Raw genomic sequence first — 24,212 nt, 5'->3', positions numbered from 1 at the left:
AACATTGCTAAATGTTGCTAAACTTTGCTAAATGTTGTTAAATGTTACTAAACCTTGCTAAACCTTGCTAAAGGTTGCTAAACTTTGCTAAATGCTGCTAAACGTTGCTAAATGTTGCTAAATGCAGCTAAACATTGCTAAACGTTGCTAAATGTTGCTAAATTTTGCCAAACACTGCTAAATGTTTTTAAAGGTTGCTAACCATTGCTAAATGTTGCTAAACACTGCTAAATGTTTCTAAATGTTGCTAAACGCTGCTAAATGTTGCTAAACATTGCTAAAGGTTGCTAACCATTGCTAAATGTTGTTAAATGTTACTAAACATTGGTAAACACAGCTAAACACTGCTAAATGTTGTTAAATGTTGCTAAACGTTGCTAAAGGTTGCTAAACTTTGCTAAATGCTGCTAAACGTTGCTAAACGCAGCTAAACACTGCTAAATGTTTCTAAGGCTCCATGTACACGGGACGTTGTTAAAAGTCCCTTTGAATGCTGGAATTTTTAGGACGTTTGAAACGTCCATTCAGTCGCGTTTGTACCTGCGTTTAGAGGGCGTTTAGCAGCGTTTGCGGGCGTTTGCTTTTAGAAGCGTTCCTAGAGGTCATAAAAATTATTCCCCTTTAAAATGGAAAAACGCGAACGCTAAACGCGGGTCATTGAAACGCCGGGAAACACACGTTCGAACGCAAATAATTGCGTTTTAAAAACAGTCCCTGAACGCAACTGCCTGCAAATGACTGTAAACGACCTGGTGTACATGGACAGATAAGATAAAATGTAGATGGGTTCAGGGGCTTCTGAAAAAAACGCCCAACTGCTCCTAAACGGCCATTTCCAGCGTCCCGTGTACATGGAGCCTTAAGGTAAATCATTGCTAAATGTTGCTAAATGCTGCTAAATGTTGCTAAACATTGCTAAAGTTTGTTAAATGTTACTAAACGCTGCTAAACACTGCTAAATATTGCTATAGGTTGCTAAATGTTGTTAAATGTTACTAAACCTTGGTAAACTCAGCTAAACACTGCTAAATGTTGCTAAATGTTGTTAAATGTTGCTAAATGTTGCTAAACGTTGGTAAACGCTACTAAACACTGCTAAACTTTGCTAAATGTTGCTTAACGTTGGTAAACGCAGCTAAATGTTGTTAAACGTTACTAAACCTTGCCAAATGTTGCTAAACATTGCTAAACCTTGCTAAATGTTGCTAAAGGTTGCTAAATGTTGCTAAACATTGCTAAACCTTGCTAAATGTTGCTAAACATTGCTAAACCTTGCTAAATGTTGCTAAACATTGCTAAACCTTGCTATATGTTGCTAAAGGTTGCTAAATGTTGCTAAACATTGCTAAACCTTGCTAAATGTTGCTAAACATTGCTAAACCTTGCTAAATGTTGCTAAAAGTTGCTAAATGTTGCTAAACATTGCTAAACCTTCCTAAATGTTGCTAAAGGTTGCTAAATGTTGCTAAACATTGCTAAACCTTGCTAAATGTTGCTAAAGGTTGCTGAATGTTGCTAAACATTGGTAAACGCTGCTAAATGTTGCTAAACGCTGCAAAACACTGCAACAAGCTTTTAGCTGCATTTAGCAGCCTTTGGCGTTTTTACATTTTAGGGAGTGTTTTTAGTGTAAAAATGCTTAAAAATGCAGAGAAATTTGCATAACCGTTATTCAAAAACGCGGCTAAATGCTGCTTTTTCCTGACAGCGGCGCTGCAGTTTTTTAAACTCCCTGTGTGTATGAACCCATAGTGTGAATGCCCCCCCCCCCCCAGTATAGGATAACGAGTGACAGACGCCTGCTATGTATTAGCGGGACTCACCTCCGTCTGATCCCTCCGATCCCCGCAGTGACGGCTCTGACTCTACTCTGCTTTTTATATAGAAATGTTACTTTCACTTTCCTATCCTTGTTAGTATCACACCCAACTTAACTTCATGAAAATCCGCTACCCTCCCCCTCCCGACCAATCACAAGTGCGCGTTATGCAGCAGGAATGATGTAAGAATCTGAACACTAAATAGGGAAGAAATATAACATTACAGCAACATCTACAGACCATCTGTCTTTTTATTAAAGCTGAAGTGTGATCTGCTTATGGCTCCTCCCCTCTCATGATAAATTATATTTACATTCCAGTTTAGATTTTCATAACACACTCTTTTTAAGAGCCAGTGATCATGTTATCACTGGGTCTCTGTGCTTATCTATGCAATGAAGGCAGATCGTGGCTGATGGGAGGGACTGTACATAGCTTCCTGAAAACATCCCAGCCCCTGGCCTCAGTACTCCTCTCAAAGCCCTCCGTCCTGATGCCAAGCAGTGGGAGGAGTTATGCAGATATGAAAATGCCCTGATCATTGGTGTGCCCAGGCTGTAGCATTAGGGTGTGCCGCCCTGAGCACAATCACATATGTGTGTATATCACAGAGCAGTAGAAGGTGTCAGTAGGGCAGTGGATGGTGTCATTAGAGCAGAATTTCATGTCTGTAGGGCAGTGGACGGTGTCAGTGGGGCCGTGGACGATGTCAGTAGAGCAGTGGATGGTGTCAGTAGGGCAGTGGACGATGTCAGTAGAGCAGTGGACGGTGTCAGTAGGGCAGTGGATGGTATCACTAGGGCAGTGGACGGTGTCAGTAGGGCAGTGGACGGTGTCAGTTGGGCAGTGGACGATGTCAGTAGGGCAGTGGATGGTGTCAGTAGGGCAGTGGATGGTGTCAGTAGGGCAGTGGACGGTGTCAGTAGGGCAGTGAACGATGTCAGTAGGGCAAAGGACGATGTCAATAGGGCAGTGGATGGTGTCAGTGGGGCAGTGGACGGTGTCAGTAGGGCAGTGGATGGTGTCAGTAGAGCAGTGGATGGTGTCAGTAGGGCAGTGGACGGTGTCAGTTGGGCAGTGGACGATGTCAGTTGGGCAGTGGACGATGTCAGTAGGGCAGTGGATGGTGTCAGTAGAGCAGTGGATGGTGTCAGTAGAGCAGTGAACAGTGTCAGTAGGGCAGTGGACGATGTCAGTTGGGCAGTGGACGATGTCAGTAGAGCAGTGGATTGTGTCAGTAGGGCAGTGATCGATGTCAGTAGAGCAGTGGACGGTGTCAGTAGGGCAGTGGACGGTGTCAGTAGGGCAGTGGATGGTGTCAGTAGAGCAGTGGACAGTGTCAGTAGGGCAGTGGACGGTGTCAGTAGGGCAGTGGACGGTGTCAGTAGGGCAGTGGATGGTGTCAGTAGGGCAGTGGACGGTGTCAGTAGGGCAGTGGACGGTGTCAGTAGGGCAGTGGATGGTGTAAGTAGAGCAGTGGACGGTGTCAGTAGGGCAGCGGACGATGTCAGTAGGGCAGTGGATGGTGTCAGTAGGGCAGTGGATGGTGTAAGTAGAGCAGTGGACGGTGTCAGTAGGGCAGCGGACGATGTCAGTAGGGCAGTGGATGGTGTCAGTAGGGCAGTGGATGGTGTAAGTAGAGCAGTGGACGGTGTCAGTAGGGCAGCGGACGATGTCAGTAGGGCAGCGGACGATGTCAGTAGGGCAGCGGACGATGTCAGTAGGGCAGTGGATGGTGTCAGTAGAGCAGTGGACGGTGTCAGTAGGGCAGCGGACGATGTCAGTAGGGCAGCGGACGATGTCAGTAGGGCAGTGGATGGTGTCAGTAGTTTTTATTTTTATTATTTTTAATAATTTTTTTGCAATCTTTTTAGGGGGGGTTGGTGAAATGTGAAGGGTCTAAACAGAGAGAAATGGACAGAGGACATAGCTTCCCCAGTCCCTTTCTCTGCAGCCTCAGCTGTACTGCACATTGAATGAATGGGAAGTGCTCAGTGCTGAGCGGTTTCCTATTCATTCACAAACGGAAGCATAGTAAATAGTTTTCTGTTTCAGTTAAGAATGAACACAGGAACGATCAGTGCAGATCACTCACTGTGTTCACTCATCCATCCTGAACACTACCACATCACCCACAGCAGTGGGCGGGAGAGGGGGGAAGCTGGCAGCACTGCAGGGCAGAGACAGGGGGCACCAGGAAGCAGTGAAAATCAGCACTACACAGGGTGATTAGGGTGTGCCCAGGCACACCCGGCACACAATGTGCGCACACCTATGGCCTTCATGGGTGGATATCATTCTGGAGGAGTGGCCGTTGCTAGGCAAACTGCATTTGCATTTAGACCCACCTTGACTGGAAGAACTGAAATCCAGTGAATAATGAAAGGGGCGTGGCCAGGGACAGTCAGGCTGTCTAGATCAGGGGTGCTCAACCTGTCACCCTCCAGCTGCTGCAGAACTACAAGTCCCATCATGCCTCTGCCTTTGGGAGTCATGCTTGCAACTGTCAGCCTTGCAATGCCTCCTGGGACTTGTAGTTTTGCAGCAGCTGGAGGGCCAAAGGTTGAGCACCCATGGCATAGATTAGGGGTCTCAAACTGGTGGCCCACCAGCTGTTGCAGAACTACAATTCCCATGAGACATTGCAAGGCTGACAGTTACAAGCATGACTCCCATGGGCAGAGGCATGATGGGACTTGTAGTTCCACAACAGCTGGAGGGCCATCAGTTTGGAGACCACTGGTCTAAATGATGCTGGACAACCTCCCGCCAGGAAATGAGGCAGACTCTACCTGTCTTGTTGCACCTTTCAACACACATTGTGAGTTGAAAGCTCACAGTGTGCAGTGAAATCAGAGGAAGCCATGTCAGTCCAGGAGAGGAGTACGGAAAGAAATACACAAGATTCAAAGAATAGACAATTCTTGCATTTATACAATTTGTTTATTCTGGAGTTCAGAATTATTTTTAAATCCTAATTAGGCGCGGAGTTCCCCAGCTTTCCAGGAAGTGATCATGCTCCTGATGACGTCACACGTAGGTGACGAAACGCGTAGGATGAGACATGGAAGAGAGAGTACACCTTAATCTGTCCCAACACATGTCTGCTATTTGGATTGTTTCATGCATAGAGCACTTTGTTGACCTCGAGTAAAGTGTGGCTATGTATTATTTTATTGTAGTTTGTAGTATATGAGAGCGCGTCTTCATCCCAAATTCTGAGAATCTGTTTATGTTGGAGTGACGATCTCAGACTTCTCTCAGTTTCAATAATAATAATTATGGACTGGATGGCAGCACTCCAAAAAATGAGTCCTTTATTGAAGAAACAAAAATGCAGAAATACATGAAGGCTGATCATACCACAGCGGAGATGATGACACTGGCAGCTAACGTGTTTCGCACCCAAGCTGGTGCTTAGTCATAGCTTCTCAGTACTATGTACTGAGAAGGGGAGGGTCCACACAGGTCACATGATCACCCAGCATCTCCCCCTACTGTCATTGTGTGGAGCTGTGCTGTGCTATGTACTGAGGAGGGGAGGGTCCACACAGGTCACATGATCACCCAGCATCTCCGCCTGCAGCCACTACGTGGAGCTGCGCTATATTATTTATTGAGAAAGGGGGGAGGGTCCACACAGCTCACATGATCACCCAGCATCTCCCCCTACTGTCAGTGTGTGGAGCTGCGCTATACTCTGTACTGAGGAGGGGAGGGTCCACACAGGTCAAATGATCACCCAGCATCTTAGCCTACAGCCACTGTGTGGAGCTGTGCTATACTATGTACTGAGGAAGGGAGGGTCCACACAGCTCACATGATCACCCTGCATCTCCCGCTTCAGCCATCGTGTGGAGCTGTGCTATACTATGTGCTGAGATAGGGAGGGTCCACACAGGTCACATGATCACCCTGCACCTCCCTCTACTGTGGAGGTGTGCTATACTATATACTGAGATAGGGAGGGTCCACACAGGTCACATGATCACCCCGCACCTCCCTCTACTGTGGAGGTGTGCTATACTATGTACTGAGATAGGGAGGGTCCACACAGGTCACATGATCACCCCGCACCTCCCTCTACTGTGGAGGTGTGCTATACTATGTACGGAGGAAAGAAGGGTCCACGCAGGTCACATAATGTAACATTTTTGTTTATTTAGCAATTTTTAAAGTTACATTTCCTTTCTCCCGTATAAACTGATTAACATTTACAGATTTATGATTGGCTGCTTTATAAATCTGTGTGGGTAAAATGTCCAATCCAGACAGAGTTCTGGTTGCCATGCATCAAGCACGGGAATGCTCTCATCCGTTATACAACAGAACACACCAGCATACAGTACACCGAGGACAATGGGTTCCTGCCCTCCATGTATATGGAGGCCACCAAGCAGTAACTGTCCAATGATGGTCCCTTCGTATGGCCGGGCCAGCTTATTAATGTGTATAATATACAGTGCTATAAAACCAAAGGACCACTTCATTGTTGGTACGATCTGTGTGTTTTTGGGTCTGTACACCTGCTGTGCCCATTATGAGAGGTTCCCACCATCTTGTGCTGAGTTCCTGGGTCTGTACATCCGCTGTGCCCATTATGAGGGGTTCCCACCATCCCTGTGCTGAGTTCCTGGGTCTGTACACCTGCTGTGCTCATTATGAGGGGTTCCCACCATCCCTGTGCCGAGTTCCCAGGTCTGTACACCCGCTGTGCCCATTATGAGAGGTTCCCACCATCCCTGTGCTGAGTTCCTGGGTCTATACACATGCTGTGCCCATTATGAGGGGTTCCCACCATCCCTGTGCTGAGTTCCTGGGTCTATACACCTGCTGTGCCCATTATGAGGGGTTCCCACCATCCCTTTGCTGAGTTCCCAGGTCTGTACACCTGCTGTGGCCATTATGAGGGGTTCCCACCATCCTTGTGCTGAGTTCCCGGGTCTGTACACCTGTTGTGCCCATTATGAGAGGTTCCCACTATCCCTGTGCTGAGTTCCCAGGTCTGTACACCTGCTGTGCCCATTATGAGGGGTTCCCACCATCCTTGTGCTGAGTTCCTGGGTCTGTACACCTGCTGTGCCCATTATGAGAGGTTCCCACCATCCCTGTGCTGAGTTCCCAGGTCTGTACACCTGCTGTGCCCATTATGAGGGGTTCCCACCATCCCTGTGCTAAGTTCCTGGGTCTGTACACCTGCTGTGCCCATTATGAGGGGTTCCCACCATCCTTGTGCTGAGTTCCCGGGTCTGTACACCTGTTGTGCCCATTATGAGAGGTTCCCACCATCCCTGTGCTGAGTTTCCAGGTCTGTACACCTGCTGTGCCCATTATGAGGGGTTCCCACCATCTTGTGCTGAGTTCCTGGGTCTGTACCCCTGCTGTGCCCATTATAAGGGGTTCCCACCATCCCTGTGCCGAGTTATTATTTATCTTATATTATGTAACAGAAGGAACCAGAATGCACAGCGGTGGGTAGAGAGTAGAGACACACAAAGGAGTGAAGTCTGTAAGTATACACTCTAGACATCTCCAGCTTTCCCATGTAAAGATTTTGAGTTACACCACTAGTGGTTTTTCGATCCAGGAAATGTGCAGAGGAAGTGCGGATATCCCAGACGGACATGAAGACCGATGAATGGAGGTGATAGAAAGGACACAATATACACCATCCTGTGACTGGCTGTAGTAATATGCGTCTCCTAATGAGTGAAGGCCTATTAGTGTCCTGAGGCTATAGTCATAGATCATCTTTTAGGATATTCTGCAGAATCTGATTTCATTATCCTGCAAGATCCATCTCACTCTACAACAATCTACAGAGATCTCCATGACTGACTAAGGGAGACTCCTCCATCTATTCCTGTACAGCTCCAACCATGTACATCCCAAGGGAGGTCAGATATAATAGAGAGGACAGGCCTGATGATACAACATGTACATCCGCATTGTAAATAATAAAAGTAAGTTAAAAAAATTATTACAAACCCATGGAAAGTTGTGACGTGAGGAAAATTTTCTTCTGTAACACTGGAGAGTATGGCAGAGGACATTACCTAAACGATGTACAAGTAAAAGATATATATGAAGAGGAGATACTGTAGTGGTGTGCCCCTTTATCTAGATGCAGGTGCAAGTCCCTTTAACTCCCCACAATCCTCTGGGCTCCCAGCATCCCCTGAGTTCCAGGACATGCCCAGGGGGTATAAATGCCAGCTCCGCCCAGCTTCCTGGGCTCAGAGAGATCCTGCCTGATGGGACAGCAGTGACTGGGCAAGTGAGCTGTCCCCAAGTGCTGGGTCCTCATCTGATCAGTCTGGTGTGTGGGCCACCAAAAGTGGGCAAAAGAGCACGCAGCATCTATCCAAGCCACAGTCACTGGAGAGAACTCTGTTAAAGTCCATGTGGAGAGGCTGTCCAAGCAGTGGGTTGGTCCTATCTACGGCCCCCAGAGCCTCCTGACCGAAGTCAGCATCAGCAGTGCCTGTGTGAAGTCTGTGCCAGCAGGAAATCCCCTCAACTCACAGTCTGCTGAATGAACGATTAATCTCTTGGAACACGTGAGAGTCTTCAGCTCTTTATTCTATCAGTAAACTGAACTCAGAGCACTCTGCTGCCATCCAGTGGTCATTCGTAGAACTGCAGTAGAATTGTTTTCATATGTTTTATGCCTGTTTCCCCACTCCTCATGCTGCCGTTTTGTACTGCAAACCCCTGTTCACACGATCTCCTGTGTAATCTTAGTTGATTTTCATTGTTAAGTAAAGTAGAAATTGCACATCACCACTGGTCTGATCATTTGGCTGATACCATTACATAACAATACCAGTAGGATAAATATAGGGAAAAGGAGATAGGGATGGTTAAGATGGAGGGGATGATAAGGATGAAGGAGATATGATTGGAGAAGATAGGGAGAAAGGGATGGAGGAAATAGAGATGTTGGAGATATAGATGAAGGAGGTATGAGTGGAGGAAATATGGATGGAGGAGATACGGGTGGAGAAGATATGGGAGAGGAGATATAGGTGGATGAGATATGGATGGAGGAGCAGGGCTGATCCTGGGCGGGTGCACAGGATGCACCGCGCCCAGGTGCCGTGAGCTGAGGCAGAGGAGGGGCGCAGAAGCTCAAGTGGTCTCCTCCCTCCTCCACCTGCTTGTAGTTGACCACAGCCAGTAACCTCCCATCCGCCCCCCTCGTTACCTCCCATCCGCCCTGCCCCCCCTCGTTACCTCCCATCCGCCCCGCCCCCTCGTTACCTCCCATCTGCCCCGCCCCCCCTCGTTACCTCCCATCTGCCCCCCCCTCGTTACCTCCCATCCGCCCTGCTCACCCCTTGTTACTTCCACTGTATGGCGCCTCCGATGAGAAGGGGCAGGGTGACAGCTGTGGGCGGAGCGGGACAAAGTTGGTTGCCAGAGAAGATAACGTTTGGGACTGGAGACACTCAGCAAACTCTCCCCGGTAAGGCGAGGGGCCCCGGTGTTGTGCTGATATCGGTAACACCGGAACTGGCAGAGCAAACAGTCTGTCCTCTCCTCTCAGGTGACCGGCGGCACACATCGCCTTCATAGAACAGGAAGCACTGGTGGTAGTCAGTGAGGGAGTCCATCTCCTACACAGCTTCACCAGCTACAATAATTCCTATTACTACCTACTATTACCTTACCAGATTGTTCGGGGGACTGGAGGAGGAGTGCGGGTACAGTAGTGTTGAGGGGGAGGGGCATGCATGGTGCAGGGATGAGGTAAAAGAGGGGTTAGGAGGTTAAATGGGGGTAGTGAATGTGCAGTATTGGGCGCATGTATGGTGCAGGGATGAGGTAAGAGAGGGGTTAGGAGGTTAGGTGGAGGTAGTGAATGTGCAGTATTGGGGAGGGGGTCATGCATGGTGCAGGGATAAGGTAAGAGAGGGGTTAGGAGGTTGAGTGGGGGTAGTGAAGGTGCAGTATTGGGGGGGCATGCATGGTGCAGGGATGAGATAAGAGAGGGGTTAGGAGGTTGGGTGGGGGTAGTGAATGTGCAGTATTGAGGAAAGGGGTCATGCAAGGTGCAGGGATGAGGTAAGAGAGGGGTTAGGAGGTTAGGTGGAGGAAGTGAAGGAGCAGTATGTAGGGGGGCATGCATGGTCCGGGGATGAAGTAAGAGAGGGGTTAGAAGGTTAGGTGGAGGTGGTAAAGGAGCAGTATGGAGGGGGGGCATGCATGGTCCAGGGATGAGGTAAGAGAGGGGTTAGGAGGTGGGGTGGGGGTAGTGAAGGTACAGTACTGGGGGGCATGCATGGTGCATGGATGAGGTAGGAGAGGGGTTGGGAGGTTAGGTGGAGGTAGTAAAGGAGCAGTATGGAGGGGGGCATACATGGTGCATGATTGAGGCAGGAGAGGAGTTAGTTGGATGTAGTAAAGGAGCAGTATGGAGGGGGCATTCATGGTGCAGGGATGAGGTAGCAGAGCGGTTAGGAGGTTAGGTGGAGGTAATGAAGGTACAGTATGGAGGGGGGCATGCATGGTGCAGGGATGAGGTAGGAGAGGGGTTAGGTGGAGGTAGTGAAGGTGCAGTATTGGGGGGCATGCATGCTGCAGGGAAGAGGTAGGAGAGGGGTTAGGAGGTTAGGTGGAGGTAGTGAAGGCTGCATTTTGTGGGCACTGGTAGGCTGCATTTGGTGGGCACTGATAAGGCTTCATTTGGTGGGCACTGCTAGGCTGCATTTGGTGGGCACTGGTAGGTTGCATTTGGTGGGCACTGATAAGGCTGCATTTGGTGGGCACTGGTAGGCTGCATTTGGTGGGCACTGGTAGGCTGCATTTGGTGGGCACTGGTAGGTTGCATTTGGTGGGCACTGGTAGGTTGCATTTGGTGGGCACTGATAAGGCTGCATTTGGTGGGCACTGATAAGGCTGCATTTGGTGGGCACTGATGAGTCTGCATTTGGTGGGCACTGATAAAGCTGCATTTGGTGGGCACAACTGATAAGGCTGCATTTTATGAGCACTGACAAGCTTGCATTTGATGGGCACTGGTGAGGCTGCATCGATACATTGATCTCTTGTATCATATCCGCAGTCTCTGACCATCTCCTATAGTATGTTTGGGGGCTCTCTCTAACAGACTCTCTAACAGATGCCTTCTCTTTGTCCATTAGAGAGACCCCCCTCCAGGTCCTAGAGTACTCTGCTTCTCTTCCTGTAATTTGTTTATTGTTAAGAGATCGTGGGAGGGTCCCGGGCTAAGGAAGACTCCTTAGGGGAGCATCTCTGTGTTTAAGTCGTTGCCATAGAAACATCTGTAAATGGGGAGGAGTTAGTAAGATGACCACACCCATGTGGGGGCGCCAGAAATATTTCTGCACCCAGGCGTCTGAGACCCTAGGATCGGCCCTGTGGAAAAGATATGATTGGAGGAGATAGGGAGAAAGGAGATGGAGGAAATAGAGATGTTGGGGATATGGATGGAAGTGATATGGGTGGAGGAGATATAAATGGAGGAGATACGGGTGGAGGAGATATAAATAGAGGAGATGTGGGTGGAGGTGATATGGGTGGAGGAGATATGGATGGAGTATATAGGGAGATAGGAATGGAGGACACAGAGAAGATATGGGTGGAGGAGATATGGATAGAGGAGATACGGGTGGAGGAGATATGGATAGAGGAGATATGGGTGGAGGAGATACGGGTGGAGGAGATACGGATGGAGGAGATACGGGTGGAGGAGATACGGGTGAAGGAGATACGGGTGAAGGAGATACGGGTGGAGGAGATACGGGTGGAGGAGATACGGGTGGAGGAGATACGGGTGGAGGAGATACGGGTGGAGGAGATACGGGTGAAGGAGATACGGGTGGAGGAGATACGGATGGAGGAGATACGGGTGGAGGAGATACGGGTGAAGGAGATACGGGTGGAGGAGATACGGGTGGAGGAGATACGGGTGGAGGAGATACGGGTGGAGGAGATACGGGTGGAGGAGATACGGGTGGAGGAGATACGGGTGGAGGAGATATGGATGGAGGAGATACGGGTGGAGGAGATACGGGTGGAGGAGATATGGTTGAAGGAGATACGGGTGGAGGAGATATGGTTGAAGGAGATACGGGTGGAGGAGATACGGGTGGAGGAGATACGGATGGAGGAGATACGGGTGGAGGAGATATGGTTGAAGGAGATATGGGTGGAGGAGATATGCGTGAAGGAGATATGGATGGAGGAGATACGGGTGGAGGAGATATGGTTGAAGGAGATACGGGTGGAGGAGATACGGGTGGAGGAGATACGGTTGAAGGAGATACGGGTGGAGGAGATACGGGTGGAGGAGATACGGATGGAGGAGATACGGGTGGAGGAGATACGGGTGGAGGAGATATGGGTGGAGGAGATATGCGTGAAGGAGATATGGATTCAGGAGATGGATGAAGGTGATATGTATGGAAGTGATATGTATGGAAGTGATATGTATGGAGGTGATATGTATGGAAGTGATATGGATGGAGCATATAGGGAGATAGGAATGGAGGAGATGAAGAAACAGACAGAGGAGATATGGGTGGAGGGCATGGTATTGATGGGGCGGAGATATGCAAGAAGATAAGGATGGAGGGGATGATATAGAAGAAAGAGATATGGATTGAGGAGATAGTATAGATAGAGGAGATTATACAAATGGATGAGATGTAAATGGAGGAGATAATATAAAATAAGAAGATATGGATGGAGGGGATGATATGGATGGGGAATACAGGGAGATAGGGGTGGAGGAGAATGTGATGGATGAGAAAGAAATAGAGCCTTTAAACTGGGCACCAGGTAGAGATGGAGGAGATGTGGTTGGAGGCTATGGTATGGATGGAGGATACAAGAAGATAGTGGTGGAGGAGAAAGTGATGGTGGAGATAGATAGATAGATAGATAGATAGATAGATAGATAGATAGATAGATAGATAGATAGATAGATAGATAGATAGATAGATAGATAGATAGATAGATAGATAGATAGATAGATAGATAGATAGATAGATAGATAGATAGATAGATAGATAGATAGATAGATAGATAGATAGATAGATAGATAGAACACAGTGTGGTGTATAGGAAAGTAGGAAGGTGTCATAGTGGATCTGGGAAGATATTTTCCAGGTTCTTGGTGTGTTTCAGTTTTTGAACTGGGCACCAGATATCCAGAAATATAACAGAAGTTCAGTGCAGTCCTCATACCAGGGACAAAATATATAGGATAAATATATATATCATATCAACAAAAAGATGATAACAAAGGTTCATGATGGCCTCCAAGCTTCTTCCAAGTTCTTGCACTCCAGCAGATGTCACAGAACTGAGTAGACAAATAAGAGAAACATTATATTCCATGCAGAGCACCCATTATCACATGGCTGTATGCATCCCCCCCTCCCCCCAACAACACCCCATAGTACATAGCACTCCTATCACTGTACAGAATAACTCACCTACTTCTATCCTATTCCTGTGCATATTTTTGGTGTAATAAAGCAGAAATAATCCCATTTTCCAGTGAATGGCCAGAGCCACCATAACACAGGAATATAACAGACAGGACTCAGGAATCAGAATTTGTGTCCAGGATTAGAGGGAATGTTAGGATATCATTGGTTTGTTTCCCCACTGAGAAGATTCTTCACTTCCTGTCCAGTTTTTTTTTTTTTTTATGATTTCAGGTTTTCAAAACAGCAATAAAAAAGTTTTTTTGTTCTAGCTTTTTCCGTTCAGTTGGCGTATCTTACTGTTATGTGATAAGAAACATGGCCGTAGTAGAGCTTTGTATCATGTTAGCTGTTAGCAGTTCATGCTGAAAGTTTGGAGTTTTAGTGATGCCACCCTAATAGCTCATCTAGAAACCCTCCAAAGGGCCAACAGTGACCATCAAATACGTCTCCCACTGACTGCAATGCCATTCATAATACGAAAATTTAAATGACATCTTTTGACTGAATTTAAATTCTGCAAATTAGAGAATTGCGTCATCATTAGTAGAGAAGAAAATATTAGTCCCGAGATTTGAATGAAGGCTGAACTCTATATTGTATGCAAATTTGAGTTTCAAAACTAAAAAAAATTGATCTAGTTCTCCATTGGTCAGATTAACCACCGTATGAAGCCCACAAGGTTCCCTGACACCCGCCTGTTCCCTGACACCCGACTGTTCCCTGACACCCGCCTGTTCCCTGACACCCGCCTGTTCCCTAACAACCGCCTGTTCCCTGACACCCGCCTGCTCCCTGACACCCGCCTGCTCCCTGACACCCGCCTGTTCCCTGACACCCGCCTGTTCCCTGACACCCGCCTGTTCCCTGACATCTAACTGTTCTCTGACACCCGCCTGTTCCCTGACACCTACCGTTCCCTGACACCCGCCTGCTCCCTGACACCCGCCTGTTCCCTGACACCCGCCTGTTCCCTGACACCCACCTGTTCCCTGACACCCACCTGTTCCCTGACACCCACCGTTCCCTGACATCTAACTGTTCTCTGACACCCGCCTGTTCCCTGACACCTACCGTTCCCTGACACACGCCTGTTCCCTGACAACCGCCTGCTCCCTGACACCTACCGTTCCCTGACACCCACCGTTCCCTGACACCCGCCTGTTCCCTGACACCCACCTGTTCCCTGACACCCACCTGTTCCCTGACACCCACCTGTTGCCTGACACCCACCTGTTCCCTGCAATCTAACTGTTCCCTGACACCCACCTGTTCCCTGACACCCACCTGTTCCCTGACACCCAACGTTCCCTGACATCTACAGTAACTGTTCCCTGACACCCACCTGTTCCCTGACACCTGCCTGTTCCCTGACACACGCCTGTTCCCTGACAACCGCCTGCTCCCTGACACCTACCGTTCCCTGACACCCGCCTGTTCCCTGACACCCGCCTGTTCCCTGACACCCACCTGTTCCCTGACACCCACCTGTTCCCTGCAATCTAACTGTTCCCTGACACCCACCTGTTCCCTGACACCCACCTGTTCCCTGACACCCAACGTTCCCTGACATCTACAGTAACTGTTCCCTGACACCCAAATGTTCCCTGACACCCGCCTGTTCCCTGACACCCGCCTGTTCCCTGACACCCGCCTGTTCCCTGACACCCACCATTCCCTGACACCCACCTGTTCCTGGATCATCCTCTTCTGGTTGCACATTATCTCCGACTTCAGTTTCTTCTTAAAACATGTGAAAGATGAAATATTAGTCAATAAACATGCAAATTGTCCTTTCTAACTATTTACATAAATAGTCCCACACAGGGCTTTTTTTTAGCAGTTCTGGTACCATCAGCACTGAATGTATGTAATGGCAAATGATGCTGGGGTGTGCTGGAGGGTCTGTTGATGCTGGCTGCTAGGGGATCTATTGTTGTTGGGGGGAGGGTCTATTGTTACTGCAGAAGTCTATGGTTACTGGGGGGACCTTTTGTTGCTTGGGGTCAATGGATGCTTGGAGGGATCTACAGTTGAGCAGGGTGTACCGTTGATGCCCACTGGAGGATTTATTCATGCTGACTGCTAGGCGATCAATTGTTGCGCGTGGGGGTGTCTATAGTTGCTGGAGATGATCTATTCTTGCTGGGGGCATTGGATTTATTGTTGCTTGGGGGGGTCTACTATTGTTACTGATAAGTGCATTGTAGTTGTTGGGAGATCTATTGTTGCTTCTGGGGACTATAGTTGTTGGGGGTGGATCGATTATTTCTGGGAGATCTATTGTTGCTAGAGGAATCTATTGTTGCTGAAGGGATCTATTGTTGCTGAAAGGATCTCTCGTTGTTGGGAGGGGGGTCTATTGTTGCTGGTTGCAGGTGATCTATTTTACTGATTCTCTTGTTATCAACAATAACACATTCTATACAAACTGCTTAGCACCACAAAATTATACTTGGTTGTGTATTCTCTAAAATGTTAAATTGTGAGTTTAGTGTTCCTTGAGGTCGGTTGGCAACCGCTGTGCTGGAGCATAATAACACACTTCAACACATCTCCATTACACCCCTCCCCCCCCCCAGACCCCTCGATCGGTTGTAATTAGACCTGCCACTCCCTCTCCATGGACAACTTATTACATTTGGAATCTGCAGCTCTCTTTTTTTTTATTCCGTCTTTATTGATGGCCATTTATAATACAAGAACATGAGTAGACCCAGGGCCGCTGATAGGGGGGGACCACCAGCCCTCTTGTAGGGGGCCCCAGCACACAGGGGGGCCCACACAGAGAGGGGGATTAGTGATGGACAACAAATACAGAAATCTTCCTCCAGCACCTGAATCTAATCTGTCCCTCTCCCTGCTATCAGCTTTTATGTGCTGAGAAAGAGACAGTTGTCCCTCACTAATCCCCCTCCATGTGTGGCCCCCCCTCCCAGCACTGGCTCTAATGTTAGCTCTACTCCTGAGTTTATCTGTAACTTTGTTTCTCTCCCTCTGTCTCTCTGATCATGGAGCTCCAAATGCCCAGCCTGTATATTTTTTTCATCTCATCTTCATTTTTATTTATTAACATAGTTTTTTCTTTTTGATTTAGCAGGAATTATGTGAGTTATGTTGTATTTGTGTCTTCTAATAGTGATTTTGTTGTAACTTTAGCTAAATATATCTTTAATATTTTCTTGGGGGGGGCCCTGCCAGGTAGTCTGTACGGGGCCCCGTGATTTCTAACAGCAGCCCTGAGTACACCATAGCCAAAAACGTTACTCGTAGAAGCCATAACTATCGTGTCATTGTTCAATGTGCCAACATAGATAAGCTGTTGAAGGAATAGTTCTACGGGATGAAGAACCCATCAAAAAAAAAAGCAAACCAAGGCAAGCCTCCAACTAAGGTCCTCTGGTATGCTAAAGTCAATGACATCCTCCATATGGAGGAACTAACCGCCACCCTAATAAAAACTTTCACCACAGCAACATAACTGGTAAATCGGCACTGTGGGACTAGCTAGGCATGCCTCATTTCCAGTGTTGGATCTAGCCTAGGTAAAGCAAATAATCCAAACTTGTCATAAAATAATCACGAAGAACACAAGAAAAGGATAGCAGAAAAATCTGATCTAGCTTCAGGGAGATGACTCAAGTCTAAGTGTAGCAACGTCATCGTCACAGAAAGGATAAAAGGTCAGTAACTTCCTCATTCAAGGGAGTAGCCCATTTAAAAGAAAGGGTGGGGTACGCAAGAAGAAGTGGCAGAGCTAGACTTTTAAAACAGGGGTGGCAAGGTATTCACCCCCCCCACATCAACACCGGTGATGGGGCATTGTCTCCCCCTCCCCCCCCCCCCCCCCCCCGGCAACACCAGAGATGGGGCACTGTTTGGGAATAAAATAATTGAAAGTAACACTTGCAGGGCACATAATGCTACCAGTATATTTATACCAAAACTTTTTTTTTTTTTTTAATTAAATAATATAATAAACGCTTATCCAGATAAAAGAGTTAATATTCCTTATAAAGTGCAATGTTATAATAGAAAAATAAATGAATAAAAACGTCCGTGTCAGCCAGAGATATAAAATAGGTAGCATAGAAAGACCCACTATATGTGCTATACGGACGTTTTTAATCACTTATTTTTCTATTATAATATTGCACTTTATAAGGAATATTAACTATTTTATCAGGATAAGCATATATTCCGTTTTTTGGCGCGCTGCATTGATTCTTGCATGGACGCTGTACAGCTATAGCGCTGTAAGGGGCAGCTCGGCACTCACGTGATCGGCTGCTGCTTTTCTCCTCCCTCGATCTGATTCACTCCCTCACTGACGTCAGCAAGAAGGCAGAGAGGAAAGGAGGAGAGAGGGGGCGGGGTCACGTAAGCGCCGAGCTCTGAGACACAGTGTGTGCAGCCGGCGGCTTTACAGAGGAGACGGCGCTGACAGGCGGGGAAAGTCCAGAATGCAGCGCAACTAATGGATGGAGCAACTAATCGATAATGACAATCATTGACAACGACTTTCATTATCGATTATTATCGATTTAGTCGATTAGTTGTTTCAGCCCTAAATCAAACAGTGTAATGTTTTCAGCGGGGTGGCAACAGGGGTGGCAAGGACTTTGTCTGGGGTGGCAATTGCCACCCCCAGCTAGCCCTCTGGCTCCGCTACTGGCAAGAAGGGGTGAGGAGGAAAGGAGGAAGAGAGAAGGGAAAGTGGAGAGAGGGGTAGGAAGGAGAGAGGATCTCCCTCCAGAGGTCAGGCATGACCTTCAATCCATAGACAGAGAGGCGATTATCAGGTGGCTTGGCCAGCAACAGGCTCAGATTGGGACACAGACTGCAGACAACCATATCTCCAGGGCCTCCAACGCTCCCTGAAAGTTTCCTCAGTTTTTTATTAGGGTGGCACTTAGTTCCTCCATATGGAGGATGTCATTGACTTTAGCATACCACAGGACCTTAGTCAGAGGCTGTGTCTGCCTCCAGAGTAAAGGGATGAAAGCTCTAGCCGTGTTCACCAGATGTATAGTCAGTGATTGAATTTCCGGATGCGTTTCTCTGCCCGGTGAAGGGTTCCCACTTGGGTCAACCAATGTCAAGCGCCCTAAAAGGGGACACTGCCAGACAGTGCTGGAACAAGGTCATCTAGAGCCCAGGGTGAACATACCAAATTGTGCCGCCCCCCAAATGCATGAACATTGCATGTCAACCCCCCCAAAAAAAAAAAACCTGAGCACTAATATGCATGCTTATCCCCTAAGCATCAATTCCCCCTCCTCCCAATACAAATCCAACCACCTGCTGAAACTCCCTCTCCAAGCACAAATCTTTGAGCTCCATCCCCCAAATCCGCCCAGCTTAAACGCCCCTGCCATAAAAAATGTTTTAGAAAAATCACCCCTCCTAGCACAAATACTCTACCCCTAAAATTTCTCCTCCTAGTGCACATCTTTTCCCCCCATTCCAAATGCGCCCCTTCCAGCACAACCCCCCCCCCCCATTCCCCTCCTAGCACACATCTTCTTCCCCCATCCCCCCTCCCAACACAAATCCCCCTAAATCACCACTCTCAGCAAAAAACCCCAATTTCCCCTCCTGGAACAATACCTACCCCTTGCTGCCCCCCAAATCCCCCCTTCTAATATAAATCCCCTCCCCCCAATCTCCTTGTGGTACCCCCCCCCCACCTCACATGATACCACAGTGCCTAGGGCAGCCGCCCCCTCCAGCCCACCCCTTGTCTCAGCCCTGCTGCCGGAAAAAATGGGACATTGTACCCACCGCTTCATTGAAATAGCAGCAGGTGTCCAGAAAAATGCTATCTATTTTGTGGAGCAAGTGAGGGACGCGATACCATCCCGAGAGAATTTTATGCACCACCACTTGGTACTTGTTAACTATGGATGATTTGTGGGGAAAAATCTTTTCTGCTTGTTTGGAGGAAAACTGAGTCCCCAGGTCCTGTTCCCATTGAGGTACGTATGAGTCCCCAGGTCCTGTTCCCATTGAGGTACGTATGATAGAAGTGGGTCATCCCACTTCTATCCTCCCACTATTCCTCCCACTGACACCAATGATGGGACACTATTCATCCTATTAATACCAACGATGGGACACTATTCCTCCCAATGATACCAATGATAGGGCATTAATCCTCCCATTGATACCAATGATGGGGCACTATTCCTCCCACTGACATCAATGATGGGACATTTCTCCACCTGATAATAATAAAGGGGCACTATTCCCCCTACTGATTCCATCAATGGGGTACTATTCCTCCCACTGACATAAATGATTGGGCACTATTCCTCCCATTGATACCAATGATGGGACACTATTCCTCCCAATGATACAAATGATAGAGCATTAATCCTCCCACTGATACCAATGATGGGGCACTATTCCCCTCACTGATACCAATGATGGGGCACTATTCCTCCCACTGACACCAATGATAGGGCACTATTCCTCCCACTGACACCAATGATGGGACACTATTCCTCCCACTGACACCAATGATGGGCACTATTCCTTCCACTGACACCAATTAAGGGACACTATTCCTTCCACTGACACCAATGATGGAGCACTATTCCTCCCACTGACCCCAATGATGGGGCACTATTCCTCCCAATGACACCAATGATGGAATGCCATTCCTCCCACTGATACCAATGATAGGGAACTATTCCTCCCACTGACACCAATGATGGGACACTATTCCTCCCACTGACACCAATGATGGGACACTATTCCCTGCCACTAACACCAATGATGTGCACTATTCCTCCCACTGACACAAATGATGGGGTACTATTCCTCCCACTGATACCATCAATGGGGCACTATTCTTCCCACTGACACCAATGATGGGACACTATTCCTCCCACTGACACCAATGATGGGGCACTATTCCTCCCACTGACACCAATGATGGGAAATTTCTCCATCTGATACCAGTAATAGGGCACTATTCCCCCTACTGATACATCAATGGGGTACTATTCCTCCCACTGACATCAATGATTGGGCACTATTCTCCCATTGATACCAATGATGGGGCATTAATCCTCCCACTGATACCAATGATGGGGCGCTATTCCCCCCACTGATACCAATGATGGGGCACTATTCCTCCCACTGACACCAATGATGGGACACTATTCCTTCCACTGATACCAATGATAGAGCACTATTGATCTTTTATTGAAAAGAATCAAGCAACATATTTTATACAAAAGTAAAAAACAGAACTATAGTACAATATTTCAACTGAAAACAAAGGAATACACATCCATGTGCAGAATATATACAATATATACATAATCCACTTCCAACATTCTTAGAAAACTATTTACATAAAGCAGCAGAGAGGGCCTAAGAGGCACAACCCATCACCTATGTATGCAGCCATTTATCAAAAACTGAGCATTAAGAAAAAATCTAGGGTGATAAGAGACAGAAAGCCACACCCGGGAAAGAGACTCCTGGCAGTCAGGGAGGCTTGAAACCCCTCCACGCCTTCAGCCAAGCCCTCTGACCCCACTTGTCTCTCTCAAGCGCCCGAATCTTCCCCACCTCATGCAGAATGTCACACACCACCACCTGAACAGAAAGGATTTTACGCCGAAGGGTGACCTGACACCGTGCGTTCCATGTGTAATAACGGACTACTAAACTAACTAAAAAAAGTGTATCCAAACAAAAGCCCCCACCAGTATTGAATGCTCCGTACACCCACTCAGCATAACCCAGCCTGGAGAGGAAAGGGACACCGAGGGCCCGCCCCACCTGTTTGTACACCTCTATGTTAAAAGGGCAACGAAGCAGAAAATGGTCCATAGTCTCCTCCTCACCTGTACATTCCTCCCGAGGACAACCACGATCCATCCCACTGCGGAATTTCAAATTGCCCCGAACATAGAGCCTCCCGTGGAAGCACAACCAGGCCAGATCCCTGAATTTAAGGGGGACTCTAGCCAAATTAATCAGTCTTAACCCTTCCCTCAAAATTGGGCCTGGGCAATCCCTTAAGGCCAGTGGGTCATGAAAGACTTCGCTCAAGACTCGGCTCATAAGGACTTTCCTCGGAGCGGATCTGAGATCTTCAGCCGACAGTCGCCACTGCCGCAGCAACTTCAGACACGGAGCGACATAGGCTGGGAGCTGACCACGATGACCTCTGAGATTCTTCACTTGGCCACCTTCTTCCCAAAGTCGCAGAAAAGGCCTAAACCAAGATCTAAACATGCCTGCCCATCCAGGAGGTTCCACTGCAAGCATACTACCAATATTAAACTTGAGAAATAGCAGTGAAAAGAAAAGAACGGGGTTGACCATACCTAAGCCACCCTCCCTCCTGGATAGATAGGTGACATTCCTCTTGATGGGGTTCAGTCTGTTCCCCCACAGCATCTGGAAGAACACACTATAGATCCTAGCATAGAGAGACACTGGCAAGATGCAGACAGGGCTGACATACAAGAAGATCGGTATCAGGTAAGTCTTAATCAGATCAACCCTTTCCCTCAGAGATAACTTCCATCTCTTCCAGCTGACCACCTTAGTATTGGCAACTTCCAGCCTGCCTTCCCAGTTTTTGAGGCCATAATCGCCAGGTCCAAATTCAATGCCTAATATCTTAATTTTTTCCTGGGGCACTGGAAAGGTGTCCGGGAGATCAAAACCCTCACCTTCCTTTCCCATCCAAAAAACTTCACTCTTTTCCTGATTGATTTTGGAGCCTGATGCTTCAGAGTACCGTGATGTCAGAGAGACCACCTCCTCCGCTTCATCTGTCCCAGTGACAATCACTGACACATCATCCGCATAGGCAACAACCCTCAAAGGCGGCTCACCCGGGATTCCCACTGGTACCCCACACAACATGCTGCTCTCTAGCCTCCTGATGAAGGGGTTGATTGCAAACACATAAAGCAGGGGACTCAGGGGACAACCCTGGCGCACCCCAGAGCCAACCTCAAAGGACTGTCCAACCCAACCATTAACAAGAGGGAAGCTTTCTGCCCCCTTATACAAAACTTTTAACCAATCGACAAAACCACCCGGCAGACCGTACTTACTAAAGAGCAACCACAGGTACTCATGATTGACACGATCGAAAGCCTTTGCCTGATCCAATGCCAGTAGATACTTTCCCCAGCCTGCAGCCCTGCACTGCTCCAAGGCCTCCCGGACAGTTAAAACCACTGTGAAGGTGCTCCTTCCCTGGATCGAACAGTGCTGATGGCGAGAAAGCAAAGACTCTGCTACTGCCGATAGGCGCCAGAAAAGTATCTTTGCCAGCACCTTTCTATCGACATTGAGAAGGCTGATGGGGCGCCAATTCTCAATCATCAAAGGATCTTTACCTTTTGAAAGAAGAATCACAGCTGAGAGTCTCATGGAAGGGGGAAGCACCCCCTCAGCAAGGCAACTGTTAAAAACCTCTACCAAATGTGGGGCCAGAATAGACTTAAAGGCTTTGTAAAACTCAGCCGTCAGACCATCCGGTCCAGGTGACTTTTTGATGGCAAGCTGTTCAATTGCCCTCGTCACCTCTTCAACTGTGATCTCTTCTGTCAAATTCATCAAAGGGACATCTCCACCATTTAGACCTGGAGTAGAGTCCAAAAAGCTTTCCATCTTGTCTCGGTCAAGCTCTTTCCTCCCAAGAAGTTCAGCATAAAAAGACCTTACGACCTCCAGGATCCCTGACCTGGACTTTGTCAAGGAACCTGTACTATCCTTAAGGCCAACGACCATCTTAACAGCTACACCCTGTTTGCAGTTCTGGTAAGGGTCAGGCGAGTGGTATTTCCCATAGTCCCGCTCCAGAACCAAAGAGGTATGCCGGTCATATTGACACTTCCTGAGGAGGATTTTCACTTCAGAGATTGCCCCAGGATCTCCTCCTCTCGAGACAAGAATATCCAGCTTCCTCCACAAACGTTGGTAGGTCATGTATCTATTAAACTGTTTTTTATTGGCTAGGCCCCTGAAGAATCCAGCAATCCTCTTTTTGGTCAGCTCCCACCACTCAGCCTTGCTGCTACAAAAGTCCAGGATGGTCACCTGTGCCTGAAAGAATTCCTCAAAGGATTGTCTAACATGTTCTTCCTCAAGGAGAGTCGAATTTAATCTCCAGATGCCTTTGCCCCTTTGAGGGAAGTCTGAAGCATTCAAGACCACAGATAGCATACAGTGATCAGAGAACTCCACTGCCTGCACCACTGGGGGTGAGAAAGCAGAGGCCTCCTTCAAAAAAAACCTATCTATCCTACTCTGACTATTACCTCGATGAAAGGTGAACCCTGTGTCATCCGGAAGGTGCTTAATGTGCACATCCACAAGACTAGCATCCCTAACCATACTATTTAAAAAAACGCTATCATATCCCAGCCTGTCATTGAAGTCCTTCCTGTCCTTGGGCCTAGTCACAGTATTAAAGTCACCTCCAAAAACCACTTGCCGGGATGTAAAAAGAAATGGCTTGATCCTTGTAAAAAGGCATTTCCTGTCCCACTTTGTGTGCGGCCCATAAATATTAATTAGGAGCAGGTCCTGCCCTCCCACAAGAACGTCTAAGACCATACATCTCCCAATCTCCACCTCAATAACCCGCCGGACAGTTACCATGCCGGTTTTAAACAACACCGCCACCCCGCCGTAAGGCTCGGCCGCAAGAGACCAGTAAGATGGACCATACCTCCACTCTCTCTTGGCCTTATGAATATCTGCCAAGGAGGTGAGCCTAGTCTCCTGCAAAAATAAAATTTCAGCATCTAATTGGCTGAACAAAAAGAAGGCCATAGAACGAGCTCTTACTGACTTAATACTGGCGACATTTATTGTCACCACTTTTAACGGAGGGGGAACCGCCATTTGGGTTATTGGGTGGATTGCTTCTTAGCTCCCCTCTGCTGCT

The 24,212-nt window shown here is 47.9% G+C and overlaps 3 protein-coding genes and 1 pseudogene across 4 annotated transcripts in view; 1 reads left to right on the top strand and 3 right to left on the bottom strand.

The window, feature by feature from the left end:
* The window catches only part of LOC309546595 (uncharacterized protein), a 64,989-nt gene extending 63,128 nt beyond the window's left edge, over positions 1 to 1,861 (bottom strand). The window contains exon 1 of the mRNA XM_082246342.1: positions 1,824 to 1,861. The gene's annotated coding sequence lies outside the window, so the exon portion shown is untranslated. The remainder of the gene's footprint in view (positions 1 to 1,823) is intronic.
* LOC309545902 overlaps positions 1 to 24,212 on the top strand; it is a 1,177,957-nt pseudogene that overhangs the window by 224,748 nt on the left and 928,997 nt on the right. The window lies entirely within an intron of this gene.
* LOC309545905 (uncharacterized protein) overlaps positions 13,121 to 24,212 on the bottom strand; it is a 146,645-nt gene continuing 135,553 nt past the window's right edge. Inside the window, exons 7-8 of the mRNA XM_082245326.1 lie at positions 14,969 to 15,022; positions 13,121 to 13,152 (exon numbers count right to left, since the gene is read on the bottom strand). Coding sequence (XP_082101452.1) covers positions 13,145 to 13,152; positions 14,969 to 15,022 — 62 coding nt within the window. The 3' untranslated portion in view covers positions 13,121 to 13,144. The remainder of the gene's footprint in view (positions 13,153 to 14,968; positions 15,023 to 24,212) is intronic.
* On the bottom strand, positions 18,169 to 24,097 carry LOC309546594 (uncharacterized protein; the record flags this gene model as incomplete). The annotated part of the gene is made up of 2 exons (XM_082246341.1): positions 18,169 to 18,386; positions 23,488 to 24,097. 2 exons carry the CDS (start codon positions 24,095 to 24,097, stop codon positions 18,169 to 18,171), a joined length of 828 nt encoding a protein of 275 aa, XP_082102467.1.

Source organism: Pelophylax lessonae, assembly GCF_965119305.1.
Source record: "Pelophylax lessonae genome assembly, chromosome: 2".
Classification (NCBI taxonomy): Eukaryota; Metazoa; Chordata; class Amphibia; order Anura; family Ranidae; genus Pelophylax; species Pelophylax lessonae.
Note: the sequence above shows the minus strand (reverse complement) of the source record. Positions and strands in the feature narration are given on the sequence as shown.